The sequence below is a fragment of the Staurois parvus genome, unplaced genomic scaffold, assembly GCF_062004578.1.
Source record: "Staurois parvus isolate SC_StPar_1 unplaced genomic scaffold, SC_StPar_1.0 ptg000025l, whole genome shotgun sequence".
NCBI lineage: Eukaryota > Metazoa > Chordata > Amphibia > Anura > Ranidae > Staurois > Staurois parvus.
Genome location: NW_028317821.1, coordinates 2945640 through 2957238, shown reverse-complemented (window position 1 = coordinate 2957238; position 11599 = coordinate 2945640). Strand labels below are relative to the sequence as shown.

General features: G+C 40.9%; 1 protein-coding gene across 6 annotated transcripts in view; it reads right to left on the bottom strand.

The window, feature by feature from the left end:
* Positions 1 to 5972: 5972 nt before the first annotated feature.
* The window catches only part of LOC149471176 (RING finger protein 44-like), a 96146-nt gene continuing 90519 nt past the window's right edge, over positions 5973 to 11599 (bottom strand). For all 6 annotated transcript variants that reach the window (XM_089693709.1, XM_089693727.1, XM_089693701.1 and 3 more), the window contains one exon: positions 5973 to 10665. In XM_089693709.1, coding sequence (XP_089549835.1) covers positions 10603 to 10665 — 63 coding nt within the window. In that variant the 3' untranslated portion in view covers positions 5973 to 10602. The remainder of the gene's footprint in view (positions 10666 to 11599) is intronic.

Sequence of the window (11599 nt, the reverse complement as noted above, 5' to 3'; positions counted from 1 at the left end):
ACAGTAGCTGCTTTTAACAGAGTAGCTGCTTTCAACACAGTAGCTGCTCTTTACACATCAGAAATATGTGTTTTCCAATGGTCTTAGGCGACCCCTGTGAAAGGGTCGTTCGACCCCCAGGTTGAGAACCACTGTTGTAGAGTGTCAATGCTTATATTAACACTGAGTTCACCTGATCAATCCATAATTGTCTTGTAGGGGGATGGGGTGACAACCAATGTTATGCAATTAATTTGTGAGCAATGTATTAAAGTCTTGAGACCGTTATATATGTGTCGGGTGTGAATAATTCCACATCTAAGATGCCAAGGAGATATACTAAAGGGTCTTGTGGTATATTCATAATCTAAAAAATTGCAGATATAATACTAATAACATCAATCCAATATCTAGGACATTTCAGACATCTCCATATCATATGGAGTAGATCTCCTACATCTCCATTACATTTGGGACATAGTGGAGAATTTCTCCTACTGCATTGAAAGAATTATGCCAGGATTCTATAAGCTCTGCAGTAGGAGTAAATTGTGCTAATGTTTGCGTTGTGGATAAGGAGATTGCCAAAACGGTTGCCCAAGTAATAATACAAATCCAATTTTCTATAATAATGTTATTAAATGACTCCGTGTATCTTCAATATATCAATAATTAAATCAACCAAAAATCTTAATTGATAACACCATTAATTCATATATACAGAGTGAAAAAAATGAAAAATATGAAAAATATGAAAAATATGAAAAAAATAAAAAAATATAATGTGCATATAAACCAGAAAAAATATATATGGAAATGACAATTCAGTTCATCAGAGATGCGATGGTATTAGAAGTTCAAACTAATCTGTATGATGGATCAGTGTTCACAGCCGTGAACCTCTCCCTCCTTTCTTCTCTCCTCTCTCCCCAACACAGCCTCCTCAATAGAACTTTCTCCACTGGCTGCTTATTCCTCCATGCTCGATACATATAAAGAGAGAAACAGAGACATAGTGTCTTATCCGGGATAAAAGTTATTTATTTAAAGCTATTGGTTTCCCACTCACATGCTCTAAACAAAAGTAGCGCTTTGTGTGCAAATGTATCCAAATAGTATCCAAATCCTACTATACAACCAGCCTTGCAGGTGTGTCTGCCTTCACTGAATGTGCTTTCCGTTCCTCCGTGGATGCGTGATGACGTCACCGCCCCTCCCCTACGCGTTACGCTACAGGGACTCGTAGCTTCCTCTGGGGGATGTAGTTTAAACTACATCCCCCAGAGGAAGCTACGAGTCCCTGTAGCGTAACGCGTAGGGGAGGGGCGGTGACGTCATCACGCATCCACGGAGGAACGGAAAGCACATTCAGTGAAGGCAGACACACCTGCAAGGCTGGTTGTATAGTAGGATTTGGATACTATTTGGATACATTTGCACACAAAGCGCTACTTTTGTTTAGAGCATGTGAGTGGGAAACCAATAGCTTTAAATAAATAACTTTTATCCCGGATAAGACACTATGTCTCTGTTTCTCTCTTTATATGTATCGAGCATGGAGGAATAAGCAGCCAGTGGAGAAAGTTCTATTGAGGAGGCTGTGTTGGGGAGAGAGGAGAGAAGAAAGGAGGGAGAGGTTCACGGCTGTGAACACTGATCCATCATACAGATTAGTTTGAACTTCTAATACCATCGCATCTCTGATGAACTGAATTGTCATTTCCATATATATTTTTTCTGGTTTATATGCACATTATATTTTTTTATTTTTTTCATATTTTTCATATTTTTCATTTTTTTCACTCTGTATATATGAATTAATGGTGTTATCAATTAAGATTTTTGGTTGATTTAATTATTGATATATTGAAGATACACGGAGTCATTTAATAACATTATTATAGAAAATTGGATTTGTATTATTATTGAGAGTTGTATACATTGGAGCGCGGTACAGTTTTGACATTTAATATACATCCATACACCTGGAGAGGGTGTAATAAGTACCTAGCGATCTAATATATTTTAATTTTATTAAGAATTTATTTAAACACTTGATTAATTAATTAGAATAGTATCCCAGCAATTCACAATAATCACTTGATTATCATATAAGGACATAATTATTTAAAGTGTAAGAATACTTCTAGTGGCTCACAAGTATTTATTTTAATTTTAAGGTTGCCCAAGTAAGTTCCCATCTCTCTCCTATGTCTCGCTCCCATTTTCCCCTATTAGACAAGCAGGCAAGATCTTGAGGCCTCAATAAAATATTTCACCACCAACAGAGGACAGAGCGTTACTGCAGGTAATTAAAACTAGGACCTAAATAGGGAGTCTGTGGGGTTGATTTACTAAATCTGGTGAGTGCAAAATCTGGTGCAAATCTGCATAGAAACCAATCGGCTTTTCAGGTATTTTTGTCAAAGCTTAATTGAACAAACTGAAGTTAGAGCTGGTTGGCTTCCATGCACAGATGCACTAGCTTTCGCCCTCTCCAATTTTAGAAAATCTACCCCTGCCGGTCAGGAAAATCCCCTAAAAAAATTAGAAAACCATGAACCTAGTGCTTGTAAGCTCATTAAGATGGATCACTGAAGCGTCTACAGTGGGCAGAGATCACTTCACAATAAATTCCATCAGATTGTCAGAAGCTGTTTAGCTCATTGCCAGTCCTATAGAGGAATGATTTAAAGTGATATTAAACCAAATTAAACAAATTCAGTTATAAGCAGCAAATCTAATTAAAGCAATGTTTAGCTAAAAGCATAAAATAAAATGTAAAATAACTTTTTTTTGCTGGTATATATAGTCTGATCACAGCAGTGTGCTCGCTCTGCACTGCAAGATGAGGGGGAAAAGCAAGGAGAATCTTTAGTTGTAAAAAACTGGTGTAGAATTAACTAAACCCCCCCCCCCCCCCCGAAAAAACCCCAAAAAACTCTGTAAGGGAAAGCAAGTGAGAGGATCAGAAACCATTTTAAAGGAGACCCCCGTCATTTTTCTTTCTCTCCATGTATCTGTCAGAATACCTGTCCCTCTTTCCTCAGCTTGCTGACCAGTTAACCAGAGTGAAAGGGGCAGTCCAGTCAGAGCCAGGCTTCTTGTCCAGAAATCAAAACACAGGCAGATATGGGGGGGCACTGCCTGCTGGAAGAAAGACTTGTATGATGGGAGCTGGCTGCATTAAGGGTTAAATCAGCTGAGGGGTGGGCTGAAGAAAGGCAGGGACAGAGGGGATTGGATCGGGCACCTGTCACTCAATCTGCTAACATGACCTTTAAGTTGGCAGACAGAATCATGTGGCCAGTGTCAACAGAAGCTGTAAGGAGCCTTTTACATGGGAGTTGACTGGGCATATGCAATGAGTGTGGCAATGCAGCAGTCAGAGAATGGGCTGCTATATCGCTGCCACACACAGTAAAGAAGTCCAAGGAAAAGATAGGATCAACCAAGTATTTAGCTTGTCACAAGCTTCTGCACACTGGTTTAAATACACTTTCAAAGACATAGACACACACAGTTCTTGGGTTTAATAACGCTTTAAATACCAGGTGTGGTGGGAAGGTCTTTGCTGCCATTAGAACTCTAAGGCCTGGTTCACACCAATGCAAAAAAAAAAATTTCCTCTAACAAAATTTGAAGGCTGAAAAAAAATTGCTACACACGTGGTTTTGCAATGTAAAAAAAAATGCAAAAAGCATTGCAAAAACTGATCGAAAGCAAACTGCATAGGTGTTAACCAGGCCTAAGAGAATCTAGTCCTGAAACAGAAGGCTGATCCTCAAAATGCAGGGCAATTAATACTGCATGTGTCAGGTTTGAAACAATCCCTTGGAGGTCTAGAAGGGTCAGGAGGTATGCTCTGCCAGGCTTAGCACCAGAAAGTACTTAGAGCTTCTGCAAGCAGATTGTTCTAGTAATTGTGCACAAACCAACAAAAAATTAAAGTGGATATAAGAGGTTTTGAGGACACAGCGGAGGTCTCAACCTCACCTGGCAGAGATTATGGTGACTCTGATGAAGACTACCCTATAAAAGGAATCCCAGGGTCTAGGTTACAGGTGTCTGCTCCTCACAAACCCAAGAAGCTGATGCTGATGAGGGTTGTAGGTGAGCAAGTTGCTGTAGGCAGGCAATGGAACACTGAAAAATTCATGAAAATTAGTCAGAGCTGGTTCACATATATGCAAATCTGATGCGTTTTGAACTGCATCCAATTCACATGGCTTATCAAATAACATTGCTTTCTATTGTGCCTGTTCACCAATGTCCATTGCAGCCTGAGTGCAGATTCAGTGCGAATATATGAAAAGAAAAAAAAAAAAAAGAAGAAGAAGAGGGGGGCCCCATCAATTTTCTGAGCAGTGTGGTCCGGTTTAGGTGTAAATTCAGGCTCATTGACTCCTAAGGGAACCGCTTCTGAATCAGTTTTTGAACACGTGTTTTTCTCTTCAAATCCTGTCCTGAACTGCTGAAAAACTGCTTTGTAGTTTGCTGTGAAAACGGACCTTCAAAGCTTCACTGCACGTGTGAATCCAGCCTTAAAGGATAAGCTCACCTTTGGAACATGTAACATGTTCCACCCGTTTTTAGGGTGGAACATGCAACATGTTCCCATGACTGCAGCCATGCCTACCACCCTCCCTTCGACAGATAGTAAGGAGAAACTTCTCCCCGTACTATTGGTCAGATTTTAAAACAGCGTGGCTGTGCAGGGCTCCACCGACATAGCCACATCACTCACAGTGTTCTGTGAATGAGTGCCTACAAGTACCAACAGCCTTAGCAGCTGTAGGCTTGTAGTTTTCAATGAACTACCATGGCACTGTGGACCGCTGTGGTAGTTCATTGAAACTTCCTGTCAGAATATTTCTTGAACGTACATCCCATACAGCAAACAGATATTCTGATAGGTCTGCAGAAAACTTGCATGGCATCAGTGATCTACTGATCGCTGGTGCAATGCTTTACAGCCTCGTTTAGACAAAAATAATAAAAATTTAAAAAAGTGCATTTATTATTTTTGTCCAAAAGGTGAACATATCCTTTAATCTTAAGATAACAGTTCCTGGTGCTTCAGCAGAACCAGGCTTTGTTAGTCTTTCAAGATTGGCCTGATGAAGGGGCCCTGCATGGCTCCAAAACGTTGCCTTATGTGTACCATGTGACCATGAGACTAAAGCTTTGGACCTGTCTCAAGGAATCCTTCATGTGACATTTCTTCACTTTCGAGATTGAGTCACTGCTCTGGACCTGAATAGGCCAACACAGTACACAAGGGTCTGGGAAGAGCAACAATTCACAGCCCAGTGCCTGAAGATTACATTCCAGGAAGTCCTGACTATCCTCCAGTTCAGTAGGGTCAGGGTATGTCCTCCAAAGCTGCTTCTAAGGTTACACCAATTAGCAGGAGAGCTGCTGTGTAGGGCCTAGCTCAAGCTGCAATTCTAAAGTGCTGATTGACATAACTGAAGAAAACATATCTACTATGTAGGGGGTATCCTGCCTGAAGAAAATATACAATTATAACAATAAGAAAAGGCTAGCAACATCAGTTAAACTTTTTTCAGCAAAGCTGAAGTAAAGGCATCCAATCTCTTGCCTTCATTTGATGCTTTGTTACTATGCTGTAGTCTGCTATGATTAGGACCTGCTTAGCATTGTCTGTGTTCAAATAAAGTAGTGGTGCTCAAAAGGCTGTGTACTTTTCTTATTCAATCTCCTAGGACACTTTGAGGAGCAGAGGTGGGGTTATACGGAACTGGCTTGATGTTTGTCAGTGTCCCAACCTCCTGTTGGTGGCAGTATAACCTGACTGTTTAAGAATTCCTGTGTCCTCAATGGATGATAAACTGTTGCCTATAGGAATTTTGCACGCTATATAAATATAGTGGTTGCATCATCCCTATATACCTGACTGCTACATAGTGGCTATGACCAACTGAACACTGCAAGGCAGGAAGAACAAAAACACACAAGAGACATGTCACTATTGTCCTTGTACATTTATTAGTGAACCCTCTCAATTCAGCCACAACATTAAAAAAAATAAATGATTGCACTACCAGGTCAAGCAAAACTAGCAACTTTCATTTTAAAAAAAGTACAAATCTGTTAAAAATTTCAATCAGTATACACATATATATATAATACAATATTACTAGTTAAATGTTAAATGCTACAAACCAATATTATTCCAATGGAATGGAGGAAAAGAAAACACACTCTGATAGCTTCAAGAACCATTTCTATATATTAGCATTTTTTCAAATACATACATGGGAAATGAGGTAACCAGTAAATGTGCAAGTACCAAAAGCAAAAATAAAGTTTATATATAGAGATATATCTATATGCTTATACCCACATATAGATATACAGTTCTAACACAGAAGACACCTCCGGGACCCTGAGTAAGGGAAGCCACAACTCTGGGGGATGGGGGCAGGAATGTTAGTGGAAGGGACTAAATGAACAATCAGCCCAATGTGAGTAGGGGTCCAGGAGGTTAGGATGATACAGTAAACAATCCACTATATCCCACCATAGGGGTGCTTGAAAGTAATGACAAATTAAAAAATTACACATACATATACATATATATATATATATATATATATATGCGCATCTATGCAGCAATCACAGACATCCTAAACCAATGGGTTGTACTTCTAGCAAAATGATGAGGTGCTAAGTGCTAAAGCTCAAACAGCACTCAAACTATGGTTGTGGGGTTCCGACTAAGATTAGTGGAAGAACTATGCATTTTATACAGTGGAGCAGAGGGCAGATGAAAGAATAACCCCTTTAGCGACTGGACTGAGGAAGGCCTTCTATAACAGGACTGAGCACTTCCCCAGCAGCTGATGAACGTCTAACGGATATGCAGCAGACACTGCTGTTGTCTTGTGTAAGTCTGCTAACAGGATTCTGAAGTGTTGATAGATATATACAGTAAGACCTTTGGTAACTTGTGTGCTGTAAAACTAGGGCTTGATGTGGGTTTCTGCTGCAGTTGCTGCTTCCTCCTTCCATAAGCCCCACTGTGGCAGTTCTACAAACTTGACTTGCTTGTGAAGGGAAAGAAACCGGTAAAAATACAATCACGCTCCAGCATATGGAACAGTTTACATTCTCCACTGTTCTCACCATTAGCATATGGCTTTAATATCCATAGGCTGCCAATATGCAGAAAAAAAAAACTGTTCATCTGAAGCCATCACCTGTATGATCAACAAGTGATAGACTTGGCTTGGGGGTGAGGTGTGGACCGTATTCAGATGATTGATACAAGGGTGGGAATGACAGATGAGTGATCAGTGCTTTGCAATTTGTGTATTATTTAAACATTTTGTCGTTTATCCATCATGCAGAATAAGTAACTACAGCTCAGTGCATCAGTATTTATCAAACTATACAAATTATCCTGAAACCTTCCAACAGTGAGAACAGCGAAGGGGATGGTGGAAAGGAAGACATGTACAGCCGGATGGTAACAAATCCTCTAAATTGTGACATGTAACTGCACGAATTGTCACTGTTCCTACTACTTTAGATGGGTCCTGGAAAATAAAAAACAAAAGGGCTTTGCGGAGAACAAAAACTGTTTTGTCCACAGCAACTAGTATGCCAAGTAAGCAAGATGAGGGTCCTGCTATTATTTACAATTGGGCTGAAGGATCCAAGCCCTAACTACATGAATGAAGCATGTAACTACATGAATGGACCCTCCAAGCAAACACTGGATTTACAATTTTTTGAAAATCTGCTTCAGTTGCTATGAACACTACAATTAGTTGCTTCTTACATACTTAGGAAGCTTTTACACTGATCCCCTGTGGTTTTCCTGCACTGCTGCTGCAGCGCAGTGTATCCGTGGTTTGGGTGCGGGTGGGTTAGCTGCGCTTTGCCATAGACTTCCATTATGTCCTGCAGTTTTGGTGTGCTTTCAAAAAGTCCTGCATGCAGGACATAATAGAAATCTGTGGCAAAGGTCTGCTAACCTGCAGAAAAACTGTGGGTACACTACGCTGCACCCGTAGTGCAGGAAAACCACACATCAGTGTGAAAGCTCCCTTACGTGGGCCATTACTGAGTTTATTCATCTGATTCTGTCACTTCAACAAGCAAAAAAGACAACTGGTAGGCATAAAACGCAGGCACCTACAAAGTGCACACTTGTGGTAGCTTTCAGTTGCCCCATTCTGCCTGAATACCATGCTTTTCTGATCAGACTAGCACTCAGTGTGAGTTTGCACTCTCTCCTGTCTCCCTATACATTGCTGTTGGCCCATCATTATGATGGACTGCCTCTCTGGCTAATGGGGAGGTGTGAGGCAGGAGGGGCAGGCAAATTTGAGCTTTGCCAGAAGTGCTGACGTTTTACCAGATTTGAACAGCCTGATGTTTTAAAAGCTGCTAGAGCTTTGTGCTGGTTATCTTTAGGTGTTTGCCTTTTTATACTGGTCACCAGCTTTTATTCTTGTTGAAGTACAAAGTTGTATTTCAGTTTTGGGTGTGGCTAAACAATAGCGGTCATGGTTTAAGAAAACAACCCAGTCAAAAGAGCTGTAAAATACTCAAATGGTGACTAAAATGAGCACCTTACCACCCAAAACCGAATAAATACATTAACCCCCCCCCCAATAAACCCCCACACCTTGGCTGCAGATCTACTTAATATCCTTTCTGTTTTTATGGCTCAGAGTTGGGTAGGGCTTAACAGTGGTGAATGCAAGGATGACTATGTCGAACTGGTTTACATAGTCGCCGTGAAATGTCCGGCAGTTACCCACTGTAATGTGCTATGGGCCACTCTTTTGCTAAATTAAATTACTTTTGGTGTAAGAACACCCCATCGCACACAATCCCTGCCCGAGTGTGACCATTACAGGCAACAAAATAAAAAAAAACATTCAAATCCCAACAAATAGTTCAGGTGCCTTCTGCTTGCGAACAAGTGCACAGCAGGAATCAGCTCAGCATGATACATACCCCTATATAATGCTTATCCCAGTCCCACCCACCCCCCTCACGTCACTCCACAGACGGCCAAGGGTTAGCAGATACCATATTCCAAGCTGCTCAGACATGCATATTGTGAAACATTTAGACAGACTCTTTCTGTCCGACCATTAATACGCGCACACAGATCGGAAATGATTGGTTGGCTCTTCTTGTTTTCATTGCTGTTCTATCATGCAAACTTGAACTAAAAACGGATACAAATCATTAAATAAGGCAGCCGCTTGCCCACAGGTGACCCAGTGTTTGCTCACAGGGAAGCTTGAATGGGGAAACTGCGGGTGCCGAGTGCAATCACTAGAACACAGCTTGGCGTACAACAGATTTGACCCTGTGGTGTCACACCAGCCTGCAACTGTGTGATCTGCTGCCTAACATACAATATGGAGGCATTACCAGGGCTTCTGCTAGCAGAAGACAGGAGAAAGAATATGGACAAAAAGCTCCTGCACCACTAGACTGGCCAATACAATCTGCTAGACAACTTGTCTAAAACTATCTAACCGAGGATATTGCTAGAGCAGAGAGTCCTGCAACATAACTGCATTAGCAATAATTACTTGCATTACATGAAATGGCACATGGCAGTAGTGACTCGTTAGTAAAGGTCAAAGAGGTAAAGAAAGGGTTAGCTGGTGATCAAAAAACTGCGAAGAGCCCCTTGTCTTCTTTAGCTTGTTATATAGCAGGGACAGACTGTGATGCCTTCTTAGTTTTCACCTCTGCTCCATTAAAAAGAAAGAAAATTAAATTGCTGATCTAAAGCAGAGCAAAGGTTGAGATTTCTCACTGGGTCACAAAAAAACATCTATTGCGTTACTGTAAATCATGCTTGTTTCAAATCACACCATTTCATTGCTCTCAGGTAGACTGGAATGGATTGCTAAAACCACACACGTTTGAACAAAGCTGGAGACAAGATTAAAAACAGATTACGGAACAATACTAATATAAAGTTTAAAAAGGCCAAACTGATTTTACAACCTTCTTTGAACGCGATTAGTTCTCATGGCATCAAGTAATAGAACTTAAAATGCTGGTCCACAGAATTAAAAGAAAATAACAAAACCGCCCTCTAGGGCTTCAGTGCAAACATATTTAAATAAGCAGCTGTGACATCCCCCTCAACTAAGGGACTAACAGAAGAATTTTGCAGACAGGGAGCCCCTGGTAATGCCTCAAATTCCCATTCGGGGGACAGCACTGGCCTTAAAGATCCAGTCTTTTTTTTTTTTTTTTTAACCTGTTAGCCTCAGCTACTCACACTGGAGAAGGGGAGAAAACGTTACCCTCCAATGTGCAACCCAATTCATCTCCAACACACCTCAAATCCCTCCCAAGTCCCACAACTACAATACATAATGTAGGAGCTCAGCTGGGAAGTACTGGGGTGTAGAGGTACTAGGATGGAGACAGTGGAATGTATGACTCTTGACACCACCTCCAAATTCAAAGCTGCTGTGTCCTAGCTGCTAGGACAAGTGCAAGTGGAGGGGGAAGCTGAAGCATCCGAGACAGGCAAGGAGGCTGGTTTACTTTATGTTGATCCCTCTGGGTTTGTGCACTGGCAGGAGGTGAGAGGGCAAATTCCTGTCCTCACTCCCCATCTCTGTGAGCTTCAGAGGCATCAGCCCGGCAGATGGGACATGTGCGGTTGGACTGAAAAAAACAAAAATAAAAAAAACAACACATTATACATGATGCTAAACTCTAACATACTTTAATAAGAAATCAGAGCTTTTAACTTGGACCTGTAAGACATACTGTTGCAAAAAATTAGGTCAGGCATTACCTTCCCCCAATTCTGAACATTTGTTTTTTTGGTGAAAAGCATTCTTTATTAAAAGAAAGACAGACATATATGAAATACAAAAAGGAGCAATACACAACTTCATACCATGAACAGTTTTGATAACAGTTGGTTTACATAGATAACTTAGTCATGCAGCAATGATATACATGAAAATAAGCAGAGAGGGTGCCTAATGTGAGTCTTCAGGATTCATCCATATTGCATGTGGAGGGTTGCTCTAGCCATCTATCCCAAATCTTATTGTATTTGGCAGGACATTTTCTGTGCATATATACAGTATCTCCCAGAAAGGAGTACACCCCTCACATTTTTGTAAATATTTTATTATATCTTTTCATGTGACAATACTGAAGAAATGACACTTTGCTACAATGTACAGTAGTGAGTGTACAGCTTGTATAACAGTGTAAATTAGCTGTCCCCTCAAAATATCTCAACACACAGCCATTAATGTCTAAACCGCTGGCAACAAAAGTGAGTACACCCCTAAGTGAAACGTCCAAACTGGACCCAATTAGCCATTTTCCCTCCCCAGTGTCATGTGACTTGTTAGTGTTGCATGGTCTCAGGTGTGAACGGGGAGCAGGTGTGTAAAATTTGGTGTTATCACTCTCTCCTACTGGTCACTGGAAGTTGAACATGGCACCTCATTGCAAAGAACTCTCCGAGGATCTGAAAAATAGAATTGCTGCTCTACATAAAGATGGCCAAGGCTATAAGAAGATTGCCAAGACCCTGAAACTGAGCTGCAGCACGGTGGCCAAGACCATACAGCGGTTT